Genomic DNA, 23,839 nt, shown 5'->3' on the forward strand with positions numbered 1-23,839 from the left:
TCTTCTTGCAACCGCATTTGACTAGATGTGTAATGGTGGTAGGGGCTGGGGGATCCCGTGTTGTAACTGGTACCAGTCAACCATCCTCTGCCTCCCATCCATACTCTGTTGGTAGTGGTAACTGTGGGTTAGGTGTGTGATCCTGATCCCATATCATTGCCTGGAAATATGCACGAGCCAAAGCTTCATGTAAGGCTCCTTGTGTTGGTGGCAGATTCTGGCCTTCCAGATGTTTCTTGGTAAATAATCTTCATCTGAGATCACTGATGTCTACCAGAGTGGTACCAGGCTCATTCAGCTCGCAAACAATGGCTTCAATGCTTTTTTCTGTGTCAGGACTCAGCTTTTCTGTACTTCCCAGAGCAGCAAATGCAGATACTACCTTCACATGACATCTGTTAAGTGCTTGCCAAGAGGTCTGCTTTCCCATGCCTGGAAAGTTGCCTGTCTGGTCAGCTCCAGAGAAGGCATGGAACCCCGGTAAGGCTGCAGCCATCCCCTTACCAAGTGCATGTACTACTGGTCCCAGTGAGATCATACGTTTCTTGTTCCCCACACCAGTGATGAAGCAGGTGTCCTTGCATAGCTGATGGTACCGTCGAACTGCAAGAACAAAAACAGCAGTGTCAGGGGACTCAATGCAGAGTTGTGTTGCCCCTCTTCAAACAGCATCCAGGCTATGCAGGATTATCTGCATGTCAGCCTCTTCTTGTGAGCTGTGGAGATGTTGTACATCCATGCAGTTTGAGTGGACATTCTGCCTTGAAGTGACAATGAAAATTTTGGATTTTCCCTGAAAGTGTTGAGGCTTTCTTGATGAGGTAGACAGTCAGCTCATCTTTAGTGCTGGTACTTAATAAAAACTGTTTAGCTGACACCTTCCCCACTGGTGTGTTGTCTTCCACATGGTAAGCAGTTGGGAGCTTTCCACCCTGGCGCCTTTCCCATGTGGCCTCCTTCAGTGAAGATGGAAGATCATAACGGTCAAACACTACATGGATCTCATTGTACTCCCAGGTCTTGCAGTCCAGTATGGTTGTAAAATGGTCTGCCCACTGGGCACATGTCTTGATCCATGGTGGCATTCCCATTCCCTGTATTACTGCCAGTCCATCAATGACAGTTACCTTCTTGGCTGGCAGGGGACAACCATCAGTTACAGGATTCTGTGGTAGCTGTTTAACTTCACCATAGTCATCATCAGTCCCCTTCTGGTTGGGCAACTCCTCAAGTATGGTCATGAGCTTGCTCTTGTCTGTGCACTGCAGAAGGTCACCGGTTACAGTGAAGAGGGCACGTGGATGGGCAGTGAACTCATAAAGGACAATGGCTTCTTTCAGGCTGATCTCTGATAGTGATCAAGCAACAATCAGCATGTGAGCAAACAGTGATCTGTCATCCTTCATTTGCAAGAGAGGTATACTGTATGTAGTAAGAAGGCTTACTGGCATGATTTTCTGGAAGAGAAGTTATCAGCCTATACTTCACAGTATCATATTATGTAGCTGAACACCTGTTGTATGCTAGTTTATTGTATGTCTGTCATCAAACCCCAAGGCACTACTAGCAAAAATGCCAAAATTGAGGCCAAACACATTTCTGCTTTTCACCTACAATTAATGCCACTAAAACAAAACGAAAAAAAATGGAGACATATTTATTTGACTTTCTAGGAACCCAAAGCATACAGATATAGCAATCTCCAAAAATTAACAAGCGAAAACCACAGACACAAACTCTGATACATTGGCCCCTACACTACTTACTGGAAGTTTGCTCATTCAGCCAGTCCCAAAGAAGGGTGACCATTCCCAACCCTTTAACTATCATCCAATTGCTTTAACATTTTGTGTCTCAAAAGTTTTTGAGTCTATTCTTAACAGAAGAATTTTAAAGCATCTTTCCTATCACAACCTTCTTTCTGATCACCAATATGGGTTCTGTCAGGGAAGCTCCACTGGCAATATTCTCACCTACCTTTCAGACTCCTGGTCATCCTCCTTTCGAGACTTTGGCAAAAGCTTTGCCATCGCACTTGACATCTCAAAGGCTTTCGATTGTGTCTGGCATAAATCTTTAATTTCCAAACTGCCCTCTTATGGTTTCTGTCCTTCCATCTGTGCCTTCATCTACAGCTTCCTGTCTGGTCGTTCTATAGCCACTGTTGTAGATAGCCATCGTTCTTCTCCTAGATCTATCAACAGTGGTGTTCCTCAGGGCTCTGTCTTATCACCAACTCTCTTCCTTTTACTCATCAATGCACTTCTAAGCTGTACATCTAACCCTATCCACTCATATGGTGATGATTCCACTCTTCACCTTTCCATTCGGTTCCCGCAACGTCCATCTGAGGAGATACTTCAACAAACACGGGATGAGATTATGGTGCACCTAATTTCTGACTTGGCTCATATCTCTGACTGGGGTAAAAATAATCTTGTTGTTTTTAATGCATCAAAGACTCAGTTTTTACACCTATCAACCCACCGAAATCTTTCACAGGAGTACCCACTAATGTTTAATAATATCCAGCTCAAGCCTGCATCATCCTTGAACATGCTTGGAGTTTCATTTAATTGGGACTTATCTTGGAAAGATCATATTGCATCTCTTGTAAAATCTGCTTCCGAGAGATTATGTGTGCTAAGCCGATTCCATACCTTCTTTACCCCTGCAAGTTGTTGACTTTATACATGTGTTTTATTTGCCCCTGCATGGAGTACAACTCTCATGTGTAGGGAGGCTCAGTAGGGTGGAGTCAAAGGCTTTTCATCTCATAAACTCTCCTCCTCTTACTGGCTCCCTTCAACCTCAGTCTCTTCGCCGCAATGTTGCATCTTTATCTCTTTTCTATCACTACTTCAATAGTCACTGCTCCTCTGAACTGTCTGCTTGCATCCCTCCATCTCTACGACGGGTGCGTAGCCCATCTAGCAACAAACTCTCATCCCTTTTCTGTCCAACTCTCTAATGCAAGAGTTAAGCATTACTCCCAGTCCTTCTTTTATAAAACAGGTCAACTCTGGAACTGTCTCCCTCTGTCTGTATTTCCTACTTCCTATGATCTCCAGTCTTTCAAACGCAGTGTGTCCAGGCATCTCAAAATGAATGGATCTTGAATTTGGCTCTCTTTCGTATTGTTTTTGTTTTTTTCTTGAAAGGAACGGTTTGTGGGCTCCGTCCTTACACTATAAAAAAAAAAAAAAATCCATTTCCTCATCAACCAACCTCACTGTACAACGAGTTACTTCATTTCTCTCAAAGACCATAACTTTTCTCTTCCCTACATTCATCTTTAGATTTTCTTTTTTACACACACTTCCAAACTCATTCACCAAGCCTTGCAGCTCCCTTTCATCTTCGGTTAACGATACAGTATCATCTGCAAACAACAATGATGGTAGTTTGCAAATGCTGCCCTCGCTCATTAGGGATGTTCCAACATCCACTGCCCTACCTTGTACAGTAGAACCTCTCTCATTCGGACTATATGGGGGGAAGGGTTGTCCGAATTAGCAGATTGTCCGGACCATCAGGGTAATCTCCAGTTCATACCAAACTCTATCTACATATGGTATGTTTGTTAATTATTAACATATGTGGCATATGTCAACCCTACATAACTGCAAAAGATGAAAGGATACTAAAATAACAAAACTAATCATGTACGATAGTTTTGTATTGCGTAATTTACAGGTAAGGGCATGACAAGAAACTAGCCTATATTTTAAATTGTAGTAAGTGACTAAGGCCCGTGTAGGCAAAAAAATAAATTAATTAATTAACTGTAATATTTGGAATAAAAATAAAACTTATGTAGGCAAAAAATACACTGTCATCTTTGGCATATTGATAATACCCATATGGGCAAGAAGCTAATGTTTGATGTACAAGTAAAGCACATTTAAGTAAAAAAATAACCTACAGTAATCACTAAACACTGCAGAATATTCTGACCCATTTTTGTGTAAGCAAACTCCTCCTTTTAACACCTTTATTACAGAAGCTACACTTGCATTAAGGGGCATGGTAAGGAGGATTAACTTTTGAAATACAGCATAAAAATATAAATGGTTGGTGAACTAGTTGATGGAACGAATGCTAGCGTGTGTTTAAACAGGCGCCCATGTTGCGACCTAGCGTGATTCGAGACTAAATGAATGACAATCGCTTTCTGCGCCGATACTGAAAATTACTTTAGAATTACTTTCAACATATTTTTGGAGCTTATTATTTATAAATTTTGTCCAGACTAACAGAAATCCGGATTAAAGGGGTCCAGACCAAAGAGGTTCTACTGTATCTCTTTTAAAACTCAATCCTGCGTGGAGGCGGTGGCTCAATCGGTAGAGAGTTGGCCTGCAGTCCTGACGGACCCGGGTTCAAATCCCACTGAGGCAGGGAACAGTTTAAGGATTTGAATTTCATAAAATCAGACTTTACTGTTCTACCAGAAGACCCGCCAACATGTCGTAAAAATACCCCCGCTAATACCAATACATCAGTCCTATATGAGACAGCCCTAGCATGTATTCAGTATGGACGATGGGTGTTAGCGCCGAAGTGGTGACATGTAGAGGTGTGCGGTACATAGGAGGACTACTGGGCCTTGAAATCAGGCTATGAAGCCTATGCCCAGAGTCAGTCACATAAAAATATATATATATATATATATATATATATATATATATATATATATATATATATATATATATATATATATATATATATATATATATATATATATATATATACACAGACTGAACAACCATGGAGACATGACACATCCCTCTTCCAATCCAACATTCAGATAGAAAAATTCACTCCCTTCACTATCTACGCACACTGCAGCCTTAGCCCCCTCATACATACTCTTCATGGCATTCAACAACTTTCCATTTATTATGTATATTTTCAACATTCCTTGTCTATCCACTTTGGTATATGCTTTCTCCACATCCATGTAGGCCCTTCTCTAGGAACTTTTCCATTAAAAACCTAAGAATGAATCTCTGATCTACGCAACCTCTTCCCTTCCAATAACCTAGCAGTTCTTCACCAACTAATTCATTTGTATTTCCCTAACTCTGTCAGTAAGTATCTTACCATACACTTATCCTACTGTACTAAGAAGATAAATGCCTCTATGATTATCACACACTTCTTTTTCCCCTTTTCCTTTGTACAATGGAATAATTATACCTGACTTCCAAACCAATGGGACTCTACCTTCCTCCCAGGCCAATCTGCACATCTTCCATATCCACTCTACTACTATCTCTCCCCCATGCTTCAGCATTTCACCACATACTCCATCTATTCCTAGGGCTTTCCCCATTTTGACTTTCTTCATTGCTTCCACTACTTCCATCCTACTGATTTGACTCTCTTCTCACCTCCTTCCTTCTCCCAGCCATTCCCATGCCACTTATCCTCGCATCAGGTTCATTCACTATGTTTAACAGTTCCTGAACATGTTCTCTCCATCTGCTCACTTTTTCTCCCTTTTCCACTAGCAATCTACCACCCACATAGTATAGTGGTACCCTATTTTAGGGTAGCTCTACAATTAGTGGCAAGCCAAATGATTTCCCATAAACCAGGAAAGCATTTACAATGCTGGATGGTAACCTTATAACCAAATCAACACGTGTTCCCTAAGTGACATCAAGTGGGTTGGCGGAGGGTTAGTGCCCCTCCCCAGAAAACAACTAACTAAAAATACAAACAAGAAACCTCAGATAAGGACTGATCAATAGGTGACAACTAGGGATCAAACAAAGGACATGGTACAGATTGCAACATGGAATGTAAGGGGTGCGAATGATGAGGTGAAAGAGAGAGAGATTGTCCAGGCTCTTGAGGATGCAAAAGTAGATGTATGTGGAATAATTGAGACAAAATGGGAAGGTGAGACTGTGGGAGGATGGAGGTATGGACGGGGTATATGTGTGGGAGCATGTGAGAATGAGGGGGTAAAAGAAGGAGTTTGTAATGTTGTGTGCAAGAGATGGGAGGAGAATGTAAGCAAGTATGGATCCGTCACCTCAAGGATTTTGCGGGTAAGACTGAAAGTAGGACTATAAATGTGGGTGATTCTGTGTGTGTATGTGCCAACACAAGATCATGCAAGTAGACTGAAAGCAGGGTTCTGGACAATTGTGGAAGCATGCATGGAAAAGTTTGTAAGGAATGTGAGAGTGCTTTTGATTGAAGACATGAATGGAAATGTACGGAATGCATAGGTGGATGGAGTAGTTGGTGAGTGGGGGTGTGCCTGCAAAGGTAGATGTGAATGGCAGTGCTCTAGTGGACATTTGTGCAGGGAGGGGGTTGGTGATAGCCAATACTCTCTTTAGACACAAAATGATCCACAGGTATATGTGGCAAGTGATGAGAAAGAACGGTGATGAACTGCATGAACAGAAGGCAGTGATTGATTATGTCTGTGTGGATGATAAAAGGAGAACGTGTGTAATGGATGCAAGAGTACATAGAGGCCTGGGGGAGTGAACTTTCTGACCACTACTTGGTGGTGGTGAAAGTCAAAGTTCAAATGAAATGGAAGTGGAAGAGAAGGGAAGGAAATGAGGAAGTAGTCCATACAAGGAGGGTAAAAGATTGCAAGAGGATAGAAAATAGGCAGAATATAAGAGAGAAGTGGAGGAGTGATTGGGTAAATATGATTTGGAGCAGACGGGGGATGCGGAAGGTGTGTTCAAGATATTCACAGAAAAAATCTGTGCAGCATGTGAGATGGTGTATTGGGTGAAGAGAACATGAAAGGGAGTGCAAGGAACATCATGGTGAAATGAAGAGGTGAGACAGGCTGTGGTGTTAAAGACAGCATACAGTGAGTGGATGAGAAAAAGGGGTGTGTAAGAAGTTGAGAGATAGAAGAGAGAGTTATCAGTAGAGAGGAAGAGAGAGGTGAAAAGATTAGTGAGAGAACGAAGAGAGTGGATGAGGAAATTGGAAGGAATCTGAATGTTAAGTGGAGGGAATGTAGGCAAATGTTCTGGAAAGAGATAAAAAGAGTTAGACAGGGTGATTAAGAAGTAAGCTGGGGAGAGAAAGATAAAAATGGTATATTGCTAGTATGGGGCACAGGGGATTAAGAGTAAATGGAGATAAAACAAAAGTGATGGTGTGGTAATATCAAAAAAGATGGAGTGTGGCCATATGCGAGTTGTCACAAGGGTGTGGGAAGTACTTCCATCTTGTGCAGTGTTTGTGATAAGTGGGTGCATAAGAGATGTGGTGATATTTGAGGTACAGTACAAGATAATACTGATTTCATGTGTGCAGTGTGTCAGGGAGAGCATTTGGATATTGCCAGGCATGAAAGGACTGAACTTGGTGAGTTTCTTCAGTGTGTGGAAGAGTTTTGTTATTTGGGAGACATGTTATGTACTGGAGGTGGGGCAGGAGCTAACTCTGTAGCTAGAGTGAGGAGTGGCTGGGAGAAGTTCAGGGAGCTATTGCCTCTCCTGACATCTGAGAGGGCTCTCCCTCAGTGCTAAGGGATCTATGTATGAGGGATGTGTTAGGAGTGAAATGCTGTATTGTAGTGAATCCTGGGCAGTAAGGAAGACGATATTTGCAGGCTCAAACATACAAAAATGGCAATGATTAGGTGGATGTGCAGTGCGTCCTTGAATGCAAGGCCTGGGGGGACTAGGTTTACGATGGATGAACTGAGAGGTAGGATAGGACTGGAGTGTATTGGTGATGTGATGAGGAGAGGTAGATTGAGATGGTCTGGGCATGTGGAGAGGATGGGGGATGATAACTGGGTGTAGAAAGTAAGATGTGTTAATGTCGGGGATAGGGTAGCAAGAGGTAGACTGAAGGAGACCTGGGATGATGTCACTGAGTGTGACCTCACGGTTGAGGGACTAAATAAGGAAGCTCCCAGAGATTGAGCAGCACGGAGAGCCGCCATTAGGTGACCAAGGCAGATGCATGCAAGCATCGTGAAGCCTTTAAAAATGGAAACGAAAATGAGAAGGAAGAATAAGTGAGCAGATGGAGAGAACACTTTAACCCATTCACTGCGTCAGTGTTTGTTTGCATCTACATCCCGTGTGTGGCAGTTTTCAAATATTTAGAAAACAATGTTAGAAAAAAAATAATAATGTCAAAAGATAGAGAAAAAAATGCCAAGTTCAATGGTATATAACACAATATAGCAAACAAAAAAATAACCCCTGAAACAGGTCTGTGAAGTATATTCCCTGTGTGGTGGTGCCAGGCGAACGATGTGTTATGGTTGCACTGTGTCGTCAGTGTCAATCTTGTGATCTGATAAGTTGTAAATCAGCATCTGAACCATCACTGTCATCACCTAACAGCGTATTACTATCATCACTACACTCATCCAGAGATTTCATCCAATATTTGCTTGGGCTACTGCTAGCGGCGGCATGGAGAAGATTTCGTACCATTACCTTCGTCATTTTGTAGGTAATGAGCTGAGCTTTGCTCCTCGTAAAAATGCAAGATCTATGTGTGGCAATACTCTATAGGGTGCTATGAGTTGTTAGCTGATTTATTTCGTGCCATTTCTGACGGAGGAATTTCCGAAAGCAGGAAATCATATATGATACAGCCGCAGTCAGAGCCATTTGGACTCAGATATCATATATGATACAGCCGCAGTCAATGGGTTAAGGAACTGTTGAATACAAAGAATAAAAGTAATGCGAGTACAAGTGGCTGGGGAATGGCTGGGAGGAGGAGGGAGGTGAGAAGAGAAGGAGATGAGAAGAGAGGAAGGAATTAATAGGACAGAAGTAGTGGAAACAATAAAGAAAGTAAAAATGGGGAAAACCCCAGGAATTTATGGAGTGTGTGGTGAAATGCTGAAGCATGGGGGAGAGACAGTAGTAGACTGGATATGGAAGATGTGCAAATTGGCCTGAGAGGAAGGTAGTTCTGGAGGATTGGCAGTCAGGTATAATTATTCCCCTGTACAAAGGAAAGTGAATCTTGGACGTTGTTGGAAGGACACAAGTCAAGAGTGAGAGCAGTGGAAATGAGTTATTTAAGAGGAGCCTGTGGAGTCACATGGAGAGACAGGCTGACGAATGAGGATATAAAGGAGCGTTGTGGTGTGGATGCGGATGTGATAGGAAGCGTTATGAGGAACACACTGAGGTGGTTTGGCCATGTGGAGAGGATGGAGGGTGAAAGACTGACGAAGAGAGTGTACATGAGTGAGGTAGAGGGGGGGAAGAGGGAGGGGGAGGCCGAGGATGAGATGGAGGGATGGGGTGGAGAGGTATATGAGAGAGGGGGGTGTGAGTTGGGAGCAGGGCAGTGAAATGGCAGGGGACAGGGCGACTTGGAGGCGATTTGTTTGTGGCCACCCCAAATGGGATTGAGGCATCTGGCAATAGATATATAGATAGACAAAGGAAATGGGGAAAAAGAAGTGTATGGTAATCATAGGGGCATTTGTCTTCTTAGTGTAATACGAAAAGTATATGGTTGGATACTTATTGTTCAAGTTAGGAAATAACAGAGGAATGAATTGCAGAAGAACAGAGAGGTTTAAGAAAGGGAAGAGGTTGTGTAGATCAGATATTCATATTTAGGTCTTTAACAGAAAGGTTTCAAGAGAAGAGAAAGAAGTTGTATGCAGCCTTCATGGATTTGGAGAAAGTATATAACAGGGGGGACAGACAAGGACTGTGGAAAGTATTAAGGATATACGGAGTAAATAGGAAGTTGTTAAGTGCCGTGAAGAGTGTGTATGAAGGTGCTGAGGCTGCAGTGTGTGTGGATAGTGAACTGAGAGAATTTTTCCATTTGAACGTTGGATAAAAACAGTGATGTCATGTCCCCATGCTTGTTCAATCTGCATAAGGATGGGGTTATAAAAGAAGGTACAAGGTAGGGCAGTGGATGTTGAACTGACCCTAATACGAGAAGGCATTGTTTGGAAACTCCCTGTACTGTTGTTTTCAGATGATACAGTATTGTTAAGTGAAGATTAAGGGGAACTCCAAGGTTTAGTGAATGAGTTTGGGAGTGTGTGTGTAAGAAACAGATCTAAAGGCAAATGTAGGGTGGAGTAAAATTATGGTCTTTGAGAGATGTGAAGCCACTGAATGTAGTGAGGCTGGATGAGGAGGATATGGAAAACAGAAGTAAGTACAGTACAGTACCCTAGCGTCCAACATGGTAATATTGTCATGCATGGGTCCCGTGTTGGAGAAACAACAGAGCTTATGGGGAAAAATGAATTATGTCAGCAACCCTAGGAAAAGTCACCCTAAATACCTACCATATACCTATACTGTACATATATTGGTACTACTGTAATTATAATAAATGGTACTGTGCTATGAATGATACCTAACCTTTTAGGATAGTGTTGGTGGGCTTGCTGGGAATGGAAGGTGGTATCCAAGGCTGTAGGTAGTCCTACTGGGTCCCCGGAGGATGGCTGCTGGCGTCACTAGCGGGTAATGGCTGCTGCTCCTCCTCAACCTTCCTCATAAATCCTTCGAAATCACACTCAGAATCACTATCTTCGTCCACAGCCATGGAAGGTCCTGCTTCTGCCTGTCCTTGCACTCTGTAAGCCTTCACTGCTGCCAGGATCTTGTCTTGGTTTTTTATTATGGTCCTCACGTTGGCTTCATTCATGTCGTAGGCCTTGGCAATGTCAACTTTCCTCTCCCCTTTCTTCTTCCTCTCGATGCTTTCTAGCTTGGTGGCCTCAGGGAGGTGCCGCCGCTTCTTGGGGTTCTCAGAAGGCTTCCTAGGCATCGTGAGCAGGGTAAAATGCAGTAACAAGGGCAGAAAATGCGGCAAGAAAAAAGCACCTTCCAATGCGAATTATGCGATTGAGTGGCGCTGTGGCGGGAGAAATTTAAACAAAACATCACGTGAGAGCAGAAGTGTTTTTAATTGGGCGACATCACGATCACCTCACGATAGTGGGCAGGGGAGGCTACTTGATCAGAAGTTTTTATTGGCTGTCAGCATCACGGGAATGTCCAGTATGACCGTGTTGGACTGGGGGTGATCGTGCTAGAGGCGAACTCTGCGGATTTCGCCCACTTCTCAGAGCTCCGTCCGTGTTATGCTAATGCACCCGTGTTACAGTAATTAAATCGAATTAAATCTTACTAATTATCGCTCTCCGTGCTGGACACGAATCGTGCTGGACAAACGCGTGTTGGACGCGAGGGTACTGTATATCCTTCATAAGTCGAATGATATGGGGCTCTAGGGTAGTTCAACTTACTGGATTTTCTGACTAACCAGAAATAATTGCAAAATAACCTATATTACCCCCCACAACAGTCACAAATTATATGTGATTGCTTGTTTATCAACAATAAACATCATCATCATCATCATCATCATCATCCGGACCTCCTTTCCCACCCAAGGGCAGGGTGAAGAAGCACAAAAAAAAAAAAAAAAAAAAAAAAAAAAAAAAAGCAATAAATATAAACAATAAAAATAATTCTGTGCATGTCAAAGGCTAGGCTAGGATAGGAGGTGCTTTGCCTAGGCTAGGTTAGGTTAGGTTACACAGGTAGAGCTGGGGAGGTACTGTACTGTATGTGAATTTTTGAACACAAACCAACAGTATAAGCTATTAGCATGTATAAAGTAACGTTGGGTCTGGTTAGTACTTGGATGGGTGACCGCCTGGGAACACCAGATGCTGTTGGCATCCCTACGTGTCAAGTGGGGTTGGTGGAGGATTAGTGCCCCTCCCTGTAAAACAATTAACTCTGAGCCCTTGGCCACCCCGTTTGGGATACATGGCGTCTGGCAATGACTGAATGAATGAATGTATAAAGCAATAGAAACAAACAATACAAAACAAATAAGTGCATTTCATTTCTTAAACTGGTGAATGACTGTGCAAAGACCTTTCATAGGTTAGGAAGCCTTTGTTGGAGAAAGAGGTGGAGGGGCACAACAATCACTTAATTATATAGAAGTTCTGCACTTATTTACTTCACTGTATATAGTGGTACTCTGATTTTAGGGTAGCTCTACATTGAGTGGCATGCCAAATGATTTCCTGTAAACAAGGAAAGCTTTTACAATGCAGGGTAGTAACCTTATAACCAACCAACATGTGTTCCCTACATGAAAAAACAAGTGGGTTCATGGAGAGTTAGTAACCCTCCCCATAAAAAAACTAACCAAAAATACAAAGAAGAAGCCTTGGACAAGGACTGACCAAAAAGTGACGACTAAAGACCGAACCAAAGGACATGGTACAAATTGCGACATGAAATGTAAGGGGTGCCAAAGATGAGGTGAAAGAGAGAGAGATTGCCCAGGTGCCTGAGGATGCAAATGTGAATGTATGTGGATTAACAGAAACTAAATGAAAAGGTGAGAGTGTGAGAGAATGGGAGTATGGATGGGGTATTTGTGCGAGAGTACGTGAGAATGAGAGGGAAAAAGAAGGAGTGTGTACTGTTGTGTGCAAGAGATGGAAGGAGAATATAAAAGAGTATGGATCAGTTGGATCAAGGATTGTGTGGGTAAAATTGAAAGTTGGACTACAAATGTGGGATTGGGTGCGAGTATGCACCAATGCAAGATCGTGCAAGCAGAGTGAGAGATGAGTTCTGGACAAATGTGGAAGAGTGCATGGAAAAGTATGAAAGGAATGAGAGAATGTTTTTGATCAGAGATATGAATGGAAAAGTACGGGATGTGAAGGTAGATGTAGTTGGTGAGTGTGGTGTGCTTGCAAAGATGCATGAGAACGGCAGTGCTTTAGTGGACATTTGTGCCAGGAGGGGGTTGGTGATAGCCAATACCCTCTTCAGGCACAAAATTATCCACAGGTATACATGGCGAGTAATGAGAAGGGTGGGTGGTGAACTGAATGAATGGAAGGCAATGATTGATTATGTGTGTGTAGATGATATGATAAAAAGGTGTGTAATGGATGCATGAGCATACACAGGTTGGGGGAGTGGACTTTCTGACCACCAATTGGTGGCAGTGAGAATCAAGGTCCAAATGAATTGGAGAAATAGAAGAAGGGAAGGACAGGAAGAAGTAGTTCATACAAGGGTGGAAAGGTTACAAGGGGATGGAAAATAAGGCTGCATTTAAGAGGGAAGCGGAGGAACGATTGGGTAAATGTGGATTGGAGCAAATGGGGGACGTGGAAGATGTGTGCAAGATATTCATAGAAGAAATATGTGCAGCACGAGAGGTGGTGAGTGAGGTGAAGAGAAGACGAAAGGGGGTGCAGGAAACAGCATGGTGGAATGAAGAGGTGAGAGAGGCTGTGGCACAAAAGGAGAAAGCATAGAGTAAGTGGATGAGAAATGGGCATGGATGAAGATGAGAGATGGAAGACAGCATGGATGAAGTTGAGAGATGGAAGAGAGAGTCATATGTAAAGAGGAAGAGAGAGGCAAAAAGATTGGTAAGAGAGTAAGAAGAGAGTGGATAAGGAATTTGGAAGGAATTTGAGTATAAAGTGGAGGGAATGTAAGAAAATGTTCTGGAAAGAGGTAAAGAGAGTTAGACAGGGTGTCAAAGAAGCAAGTTGGGAAGTAAAAGATAAAAAATGGTAGATTACTAGCGGAGAAGGGAGAAAAAGTGAGCAGATCGAGAGAACACTTTAAGGAATTGTTGAACATAGAGAATGGAAGTAATGCGACTATAAGGGGCTGGGGAATGGCTGGGAGAGAGAGGGGGGTGCGAGAAGAGAGGAAATCAGTAGGATGGAAGTTGTGGCAGCAATGAAGAAAGTTAAAATGGGGAAAGCTCCAGGAATTGATGAAGTGTGTGGTGAAATGCTGAAGCATGAGGAAGAGATAGTAGTAGGATGAATGTGGAAGATGTGCAGATTGGCGTGGGAGGAAGGTAGAGTCCTGGATGATTGGAAGTCAGGCATAATTATTCCCCTGTACAAAGGAAAAGGGGAAAAAGAAGAGTGTGGTAATCACAGGAGCATTTGTCTTCTCACTGTAACAGGAAAAGTATATGGTAGGATAGTTGATTATATGGTTACCACTCAGCGTTGTAAATGGTTTCTTGGCTTACAGGAAACCATTTGGCTTGTCACTCAATGTTAAGCCACCTGTAATGGAAAGATGAGCAATAAGATGTGACAGGAAAGATGGGAGATATAGGAAGAGAGGAGGGCAGGCACAGAAAAAGAATGATAAAGGCTAAGGAAGAAGTAGGCAGCACTACATCAAGTGAGTGGATGATGGTCACCACCACTTTTCAGCTTTTCTAATACCTTGCTTACAACACTGGTTAAAGATACTGGTCGGTAGTTGAATGGATTTTGTCTATTTCCTTTCTTGAATAAGGGAACAATGTTTGCTTTCTTCCAAATATCAAGTAGTTTACATTGTCCCAAGGATTCCTTGAAAATTAAAAATAATGGTTCATTTAACTCCTTTCCACAGTCATGTAGCACCCAGCATCAAATTTCATCAGGACAATTTGCTTTTCCTTTGTCTAATTTACTTAACTCCTCCTGTATTTCTTTTTCTGATATATGTATATCTGATAATATGTGTGGGGATGCATGTCCCATATCATCCCTCTCAAGATTATTTTCTTCTGTACACTCTGTTTGGAAATTCTTATTTTGTTCTTCACAAATATCCTTCTCTTGCGTATAGGTGATCCCTTCATCCATAATGGATTGTATTTTATGTTTTACTTTGGTTCTGCTTTGGATGTAGCTGTAAAATAGCTTCAGTTGATCACTACTTTTAATTATGATGTTCTCCTCAAAGTGTTTTTGGGCTTCCCTCCTTATTATTGAATAATCATTTCTTGCCTGTTTATAGTTGTTATATGCCCTTTCGGTATTGTGTCTTCTGTATCTGTTCCACAACAAATCTGTTTTTTCTTTTGACTGTTTACATTTTGTATTACGCCATTTCTTTATTGTCTTTTCTGCTTCTTTGTGCTGTGGGATGTACTTCTGGACTCCTATTTCATAAAGTTCATAGAATTAGGTCATGGTAGTTTCCCTTTTTATAATTTAGGCTCTTTTTGTAACTTTCATTGCTGTTAACTATGTCATATGCAATCCTGAAGTTGCAATTTAGTACTGCATGGTCGCTTTTGCCGAATGGAGGGTGATACATTAAACTGTCAATATCGTTTTCTTGCCTAGTAAATATAAGATCTAGTACTGAGGATACATCGAGTCCTCTTTTTCTGGTGGTTTCCCTTACACGTTGCTTAGGAAAAACTCCTGCATGAGATCCAGGAGCTTTTAGTCCCAACAACTTTCTTGGCTTATTATATCTACAGTGTTCCAATTTATATTTGTATTAAAATCTCCAGTCAGTATACTTCTTTCCGATTTCTCTTCCATTCTATGTAGTAATGTTCTTAAACTCTGAATTGTACTCTCTGCCAGATCCTCATATTTGCCTCTTTCCCATGTGTTTGATCTGGGTGGCATGTATAGGTTTGCTACAATTACTTTCTCTTCAGATGTACTGATGTCTACTGCAATCAGTTCTACTTGTAAGGGTACATCTAGTTCTATTTCTTTGGCTTTTAGATTTTTCTTTGTTAATATTATAATTCCTCCTCCTTTTTTTTAAGTTCCTATCTCTTCTCCATATATTGCATTTCTCTAAGTTTAGGATGTCATTTGATAACCTTGGTGTTAATTCTGTTCCAGTTAGGCATACTGTATTATATGTGGTTCATTTTCTCTGATGTAATCATTCATCTCTAATAATTTAGATACCATTCCATCTACATTAGAGTACATCAATTTAATCATCATGTTTACATACTTGTCAGGACTTGGGTCTACTACCTTCCTCCATTTTATTCCCTCTTGTTATGTACCACTTTCGAACCAGCAATCCAATTACTTTGTAAAAAAATGTATTCTTCTCCTCCTCTGATCTTCCCTCATTCTTTATTTTTGCTTCCTCCCCCTTCTGTTTTAGTAATTCCAGTTCCTCTTGAGTTAGGCATCTTTATATCCATACATTTTTGAATTCCTCTTTTTCTCTAAGTTTCTTTGCATTTTTTAATATTTCCTCCACAGTGTTTACACTCTGGAAGGTTACCTTTAGGGGCCTTAACTTATTTCTCTCATATTTCACTATCCTTTTGTGTTCCTCTATGTCTTAATTATAGATTTCCTCTGATATTTCCATCAATAGTGCATTACATTTGCCATCTCCTTTTTGTCTCTCGAGATCATTTTTATTTCTTCCTCTTCTATGCCAGTGATTAGTATAGATTTGTTGATATCTGATGAATCTCTGACCAATTTAGGACTGTTTTGGATTATTCTTTTCACTTCCTTTTTAACCCCTAAACCGCGGCCATGGACAGCTGACCCCCCCCCGGGTGGCAGGGTTTGATTGCGGTCTGAGTACCTGTAGGAAAATATTTGCCAAAAATCAGAGATTAATCCAAGAACATTATACTTGGTAAGGCAGATAGTACTTACATTCAGCTTTCTCCAGAGACAGGTGTTGAGCCTTCGTGGACTACCCAAGGACTTGTGGAGACTTGCAAAGTTGGGTAACAAAATCTTCACTTTCGCACCTCCAGCAACCCGGTTTCCCCTCTACCACAGCCTCATTCTGTCACAGTAAACTTTATACTACAACGTACAGATAGTTTGGAATCCGTATTTGTACAATAAGCACTGAAAATAAGGCTAAAATCAACGAAGCGTATGGCCGACATGCAGCGCGGCGGTGGTCTTCCCGTTACTCAACAAACATTTCCATTTTCACAGCTAAAAACACGTATACTACATTATTTTCAATCATATTACTTCCCAAAAGATCACCGCGGCGCGCTTTTTATTCTGCCTTACGCCCGTCACTTTATTCTCGTTCCTGTCAGCCGCTCGCACTGACTCGGAAGAGCTAGAACTCGCCATAATGTCACTTTGAAAGCCTCCGGTAAAATGACGCTAAACAGGGGCACACCACGCGAAAAAAAGCTAGTGTGACAACTGGGGAAACAAGCGTTTCCTATTAGCATAAACTGCTTGTGAGAGGAGAGCGCAGATTTACAGTTCTGAGCAGTCAGAGCGCTGCCATGTATCACAGCCAGGCTGGCCGGGCCGTGGGGGGGGAGGGGGGAAAAACGCGATACTTGGCAACAACGGAGGTCAGTAGTACAAAGGTAAAGTATGCTAATTGTAGCTAAAGGGTGGTGGTACTGATAGACAATACCAGCTGGAACATCCTTGCCCGCGTTTATTCAAAATTAACTCGAATCGCAAACGCGACGATCCGCCGTTATGTCCTTTTTGGAGAGCGTCGCAAACGTGACGACCCGAGCTTCAGAGGTTAATGCTTTTTTTCTTCCACCCTTGTTTCTAAGTCATTCTTTACTCTCACCATTTCAGCATACAACTAAGTGGTTTCCACATCATTTTTGTAGCTTTGCATCGCTACATTCACCTGTCTTATCTTTTCAATATCACTGCTCTGATCTATCAGATTGCTTACTTGCTTGATTGTCTCTGTATCATTTTTGAACTCTTCCATAATACTCTCGTGGTTGACTACTGTACTTGGCATTTCACTAATTTTCCTTCTAATTGAACCCACTTCTACTGTCAGCTCATCTATTGTTTTGTGTGTGTGTGTGTGTGTGTGTGTGTGTGTGTGTGTGTGTGTGTGTGTGTGTGTGTGTGTTCTTACCTACCTAATTGTATCTTTACAGGAATGAGTCAAGCTCGTGTGTGTGTGTGTGTGTGTGTGTGTGTGTGTGTGTGTGTGTGTGTGTGTGTGTGTGTGTGTGTGTGTGTGTGTGTGTGTGTTCTTACCTAATTGTTCTTACCTGATTGTATCTTTACAGGAATGAGTCAAGCTCGTACTGTCCTATGTCTTAAACCATATTTATCGTACATATCCTTAAATTTGTGAATTGTTTTGGCACACACTATTTCATTCGGTAGTGCATTCCATTGATCAATTGCTCTGTTTGGGAAACTGAATTTCCTTACGTCTTTATCACCTGTCTTCTTATGCAGTTTTTTGCAGTGTCCTCTTGCTGATGCTTCTCCATATGTTAAGTAATCATTTATGTCTATTTTCTCCTTTCCTGATATGCACTTATATAGCATTATCATGTCACCTCTTTTCCTTCTCTCCTGTAGTGTTGGTACATTCAGTTTATTTAGTCTTTCTTCGTAGCTTAGGTCCCTTAAGCTTGGTATCCATCTTGTAGTGGCCCTTTGAACTTTTTCAATCTTGTCTATATGCTTTTTGAGATAAGGACTCCAGACTATTGATGCATATTCCAGGGTTGGTCTAATGAATGATGTTATTATACTTCTTAGCATGTCTTCGTTTATGTATGTGAATGCTATTCTCATATTTGCAAGCAGTGTATACACGTTCCGTACCTTCTCGCTGATGTGGTCAGCCGGAGATAGTCTGTTATTGATAATCACACCTAGGTCTTTCTCTCTTTCTGATGTGTATAGGGTTTTATTTCCTAACTTATACTCCCAATCAGGTCTTTTTCCACTTTTACCAAACTTGATTACATGACACTTGTCCACATTGAATTCCATTTGCCATGTACTACTCCATTCATGAAGTTTATTTAATTCTTCTTGTAGCTCCCTACAAGAGTCTGTGCTAGTAATTCTCCTTTGTATTTTTGCATCATCTGCAAACATATTCAGATAGCTCTCATTTCCAGTGTTACTGTTTATATCATTTATGTACACTATAAACATGATTGGTGCCAGCACCGAACCCTGTGGTACTCCACTAGTCACTTCTTTCCATGATGAGTAGTTTCCTCTTAGTACTGTCCTCATTTCTCTTTTTATGAGAAAGTCTTTCATCCAACAAAACAGTTTGCCTCTAATTCCTCCTTGATGGTACAGCTTCCATAAAAGTCTTTGGTGTGGTACTGTGTCAAAAGCTTTCTTGAAATCTAAATAGATACTGTCCACCCATCCTTCCCTTTCCTGTATTGTGTTTGTTACTCTGTCATAGTAGCTCAACAGATTAGTAACACATGATTTTCCTTTTCTGAAACCAAACTGTCTTTCTGTTATCATACTGTGTTCTTCTAGATGATTTACCCAAGCTTTTCTTATAAGTTTTTCTAATACCTTGCTTACAACACTGGTCAGTGATACTGGTCAGTAGTTGAGAGGATTTTGTCTATTCCCTTTTTTGAATAAGGGGACTATATTTGCTTTTTTCCAAATATCAGGTAGTTTCCCTTGACTCAAGGATTTCTTGAAAATTAAAAATAATGGTTTACTTAACTCCTTTGCACATTCTTGTAACACCCAACATGAAATTTCATCAGGACCACTTGCTTTTCCTCTGTCTAATCTACTTAACTCCTCCTGTATTACTTTTTCTGTTATTTGTATATCTGGTAGTATGTGTGGACATGCGTGTTCCACATAGTCCCTCTCAAAATTTTGTTCTTCTGTAAAAACTAATTGGAAATTCTTATTTAGTGCTTCACAAATATCTTTCTCTTGTGTATAAGTGATTCCCTCGTCCGTAATGGATTGTATTATATCTTTTACTTTGGTTTTGCTTCTGATATAGCTGTAAAACAGCTTTGGTTGATCACTACTTTTATTTATTATATCCTCCTCAAACTGTTTTTGGGCTTCCCTCTTTATTCTTGTATAGTCGTTTCTTGCCTGTTTGTAATTATTATACGCCCTTTCACTATTGTGTCTTCTGTATCTATTCCACAACAAATCTCTTCTTTCTTTTGATTTTTTACATTCTGTATTGAACCATTTCTGTATTTTCTTATCTGCTTCTTTGTGCTGTGGGATGTACTTCTGGACTCCTATTTCATAAAATTCACAATATTTTTTATATACAGCATTTAAATCTTGTCCTCTAAGCTCATTTTCCCAATCAACTTCTAAGAAATACTTCTTTAGGTCTTGATAATTTCCCTTTTTATAGTTTAGGCTCTTTTTGTAACTGTCATTGCTGTTTACTATGTCATATGCTATCCTGAAGTTGTAATTTAGTACTGCATGATCGCTTTTGCCGAGTGGAGGGTGATATATTAAACTGTCAATGTCATTTTCTTGCCTAGTAAATATTAGATCTAGCACTGAAGGTACATCAAGTCCTCTTTTTCTAGTGGTTTCCCTCACATGTTGCGTTAAGAAAAACTCTTGTACGAGATCCAGGAGCTTTTGGTCCCAACAGCTTTCTTGGCTATTTATATCTAGAGTATTCCAATTTATATTTGTATTGAAGTCCCCAGTTAGTATAATTCTTTCCGATTTCTCTTCCATTTTATGTAGCAAGGATCTTATACTCTGAATTGTACTCTCTGCCAGGTCCTCATATTCATCTCTTTCCCATGTGTTTGATCTGGGTGGCATGTACAAATTGGCTACAATTACTTTACCTTCAGATGTGTCGATCTCTACTGCAATCAGTTCTACTTGTGATGGTATATCTAGGTTTATTTCCTTGACTTTTAGATTTTTCTTAGTTAATATTATAATTCCTCCTCCTTTTTTTAAATTTCTGTCTCTTCTCCATATATTGTATTCCTCTAAGTTTAGTATGTCATTGGATATCCTTGGTGTTAATTTTGTCTCAGTTAGGCATATTATTTGTGGTTCATTTTCTCTGACATAATCATTCATCTCTAGTAATTTAGATACCATTCCATCCACATTTGAGTACATCAACTTTATAATCTTGTTTATATACTTGCCATGACATGGCTCTCCTAACTTCCTCCTTTTTCTTCCATCCTGTTTGTGTACCACTTTCGTACCTGCAATCCTATTACTTTGTAAAAAAATTTCTTCTTCTCCTCTTCTGATCTTCCCTCATTTTTTGTTTTTGCTTCCTCCCTTTTCTCTTTCAGTAATTCCAGTTCTCTTGTGTTAGGCATCTTTTTATCCATACATTTTTTAATTCCTCTTTTTTCCTAAGATTCTTTGCATTTTTTAGTATCTCTTCCAAAGTGTTTACACTCTGGAAAGTCACCTTTAGAGGTCTTGTCTTGCTTTTCTCGTATTTCCCTAACCTTTCGTGTTCCTCTATGTCTTTACTACAGATTTCCTCTGATATTCTTTCAGTAAGCTCATTACATTTGCCATCTCCTTTTTGTCTCTAGTGATCTTGTTTTTAATTTCTTCCTCTTCTATACCAGTGATTACTATTGATTTATTTATTTCTACTGAATCTCTTACTAACTTTGGATTGTTCTGGATTATTCTTTTCACTTCCTTTTTAATGCTTTTTTCCTCCACCCTTGTTCTAAGTCTTTCTTTACTTTCACCATTTCAGCATACGTGGTTTCTACATCATTTTTGTAGCTTTGCACAGCTTCATTCACCTGTGTTATCTTCTCCTCAATATCACTGCTCTCGTCCATAAGACTGCTTGTTTGTCTAATTGTCTCTGTGTCATTTTTTAACTCTTCCATAACACTCTCGTGATTGACTACTGTACTTCCCATTTCACTCACTTTCTTCCTAAGCGTACTCAATTCCACTGTTAGTTCACTGATGGTTGTGTCTTTCTTATTGGCCTCCCTTCCTAGTTTTTCTATCTCTTCCTTTTGCAAGTGCATTTGCTTCTTTATTTCATCCATTTCATTTTTGAAAGCCATTTCTAGTTTGTGTACATGTTCAACCAGTCTATTGTGAGTCTCCACTTCAACCAGTTCTTGGTAGAAATCATCATTTTGCTTTTTACTTTTATCCCTTTTCTTTTCCAAATTTGTTTTACTGAAGTATGTATCCATTTTGTAATACTAAATGAACAGAGTATGTACTTACAGAGTATGCACACTTTCCCCATCTTGCTGTAGTATAAACAAACCCAGCTGACTCAACGCATCGTGGTTCTATGTTCTGTTTGAACCAGTCTTATTTAAACTTATTATTTCTTTTCCTTTTAATAATGAAAAATCATTTAGTCTAACCTGGTACAGAGCTTGACTCATTCAAAGATACTTATTTAGGTAATGCCTCTGGCCGTGTTGGTCTGGTATGGAGCGCCGGTAACGGACGTCTACCTCCGATGATGCCCTGTGTGTGTGTGTGTGTGTGTGTGTGTGTGTGTGTGTGTGTGTGTGTGTGTGTGTGTGTGTGTGTGTGTGTGTGTGTGTGTGTGTGTGTGTGTGTGTGTGTGTGTGTGTGTTCGTGTGTGCGTGTGTTCTGGGGGTGGGAAGGGCTGCTGATCTAAGTGTAAGCAAACAATTTCATGTCCCATAATTTTAGCCCTGCTGACTCATGACATTCTGTTTTAGCAAAATCCTACAAAAAGATAATGTTTTGTTTATTCTAAGTGGTTTGACAGTGGAACTTTGGAAGGAATGGCCATGGATGGGGGACAACTGGGATTTTCCCATGCATCCTTTTTTTTCTCTGCCTTTACTGAAGCATATTAAGGTTTATCTTCCCACGGAACGTGTATTTAGTGCAAATCGGGTCCATGTAAATGAAGGGTTTACTGTATCTGGTTCATGATTCAGAGTACAATCATCTGAAGGTAACACTATATGATGTGAGAAGATAAGGCATCCCTCATTTTATTAAAAATAAGTAAATAAAAAAAATATTAATAATATTCTTCATTCATTCATTACCCAAACTAGTGTTACCCCACAAGGAATGAAAGAGCCCGGGGCTAGGCAAGTTGGTCCTGACATTTAAGATCAGTGACCAGCCCCACGCATCTGTCTATCTATCTATTGTCAGATGCCTTAATCCTGTAAAGGGTGGCCACAAACAAATCGCCTCCATGTTGCCCTGTCCCCCGCCATTTCATTGCCCTGCTCCCAGCTCACACCCCACCTCTCTCATATACCTCTCCACTCCATCCCTCCATCTCATCCTTGGCCTCCCCCTCCCTCTCAACCCCTCCACCTCACTAACATACACTCTCTTCATCAGTCTCTCATTCTCCATCCTCTCCACATGGCCAAACCACCTCAGTGTATTTTCCTAACACTTCCTATCACATCCCTATCCACACCACAATGCTCCTTCACTTCCTTATTTGTCAGTCTGCCTCTCCATGTGACTCCACATGCTCCTCTCAAGTAACTCATTTCCACTGCTCTCACTCTTAACTTCTGTCTCTCCAACAAGATACAAGCTCCACTCATCCCTGAGTGGAATTATGTGAGCAACAGACCCCAACCATTCCTTGGATATAAACCTGCTTTGGCTCAATCTGATTGGAGTGCCTTAATTACCCACTAAACCACCAGATGCCATAATTTGGTTATATGGTTACCATTCAGCATGGCAAATGGTTTCCTGGTGTACACGAAACAATCTGGCTTGTTGCTCAGTGTAGAGTCATCCACAGACAGAAGAGGATATAATGATGGAAAGAAAGACAAAAGAGGAAGGAATGAAGGAAGAGTGAAAAGGGCAGGCATCTGAGAGCAGCACTACATCAAGTGAGTGGATGGCCCACCTACCACCTTATAATATTTATAAAAATAATAATATGACTGTAATAACAGGAAAATTAAGAGAAATAAAAATCAGGCAATCCATGCACTCACTGACAGATGTCCCTCATGATGTTCAGGGAAGTAGCGGTACAGGTACTCTGAGGAAACTAGCTGTAGGACAGTGTCACCTAGGAACTCAAGGCGTTGGTTGGAACCAAGGGTGAGGTTGTTGAAGCCAATGCTACGGTCGGTGAAGGCACGTGCCAGCAGTCGGATGTGCTGGAACTGCACACCAATAGACTCTTCAAACTTTGCCAGCTTCTGTATGGAGAATTAGGATATAAGAGTTAGCCTAACAGACTCAGACTGCCAACTTCTTTATGGCGAGTTTGGATATTTTGCATATAAGACTAAGATTTTCCTGTCACTTGAT

At 40.9% G+C, this 23,839-nt stretch overlaps 1 protein-coding gene across 1 annotated transcript in view; it reads right to left on the bottom strand.

Moving 5' to 3' along the window:
- Window positions 1-23,839, bottom strand: part of drosha (ribonuclease 3 drosha) — a 575,197-nt gene that overhangs the window by 122,188 nt on the left and 429,170 nt on the right. Inside the window, exon 18 of the mRNA XM_080286434.1 lies at window positions 23,518-23,727. Within this exon, the coding sequence (XP_080142560.1) occupies window positions 23,518-23,727 (210 nt within the window). The remainder of the gene's footprint in view (window positions 1-23,517; window positions 23,728-23,839) is intronic.

Source organism: Coenobita brevimanus, chromosome 111 (assembly GCF_032717465.1).
Source record: "Coenobita brevimanus isolate Jiangsu-jjx chromosome 111, ASM3271746v2, whole genome shotgun sequence".
NCBI lineage: Eukaryota > Metazoa > Arthropoda > Malacostraca > Decapoda > Coenobitidae > Coenobita > Coenobita brevimanus.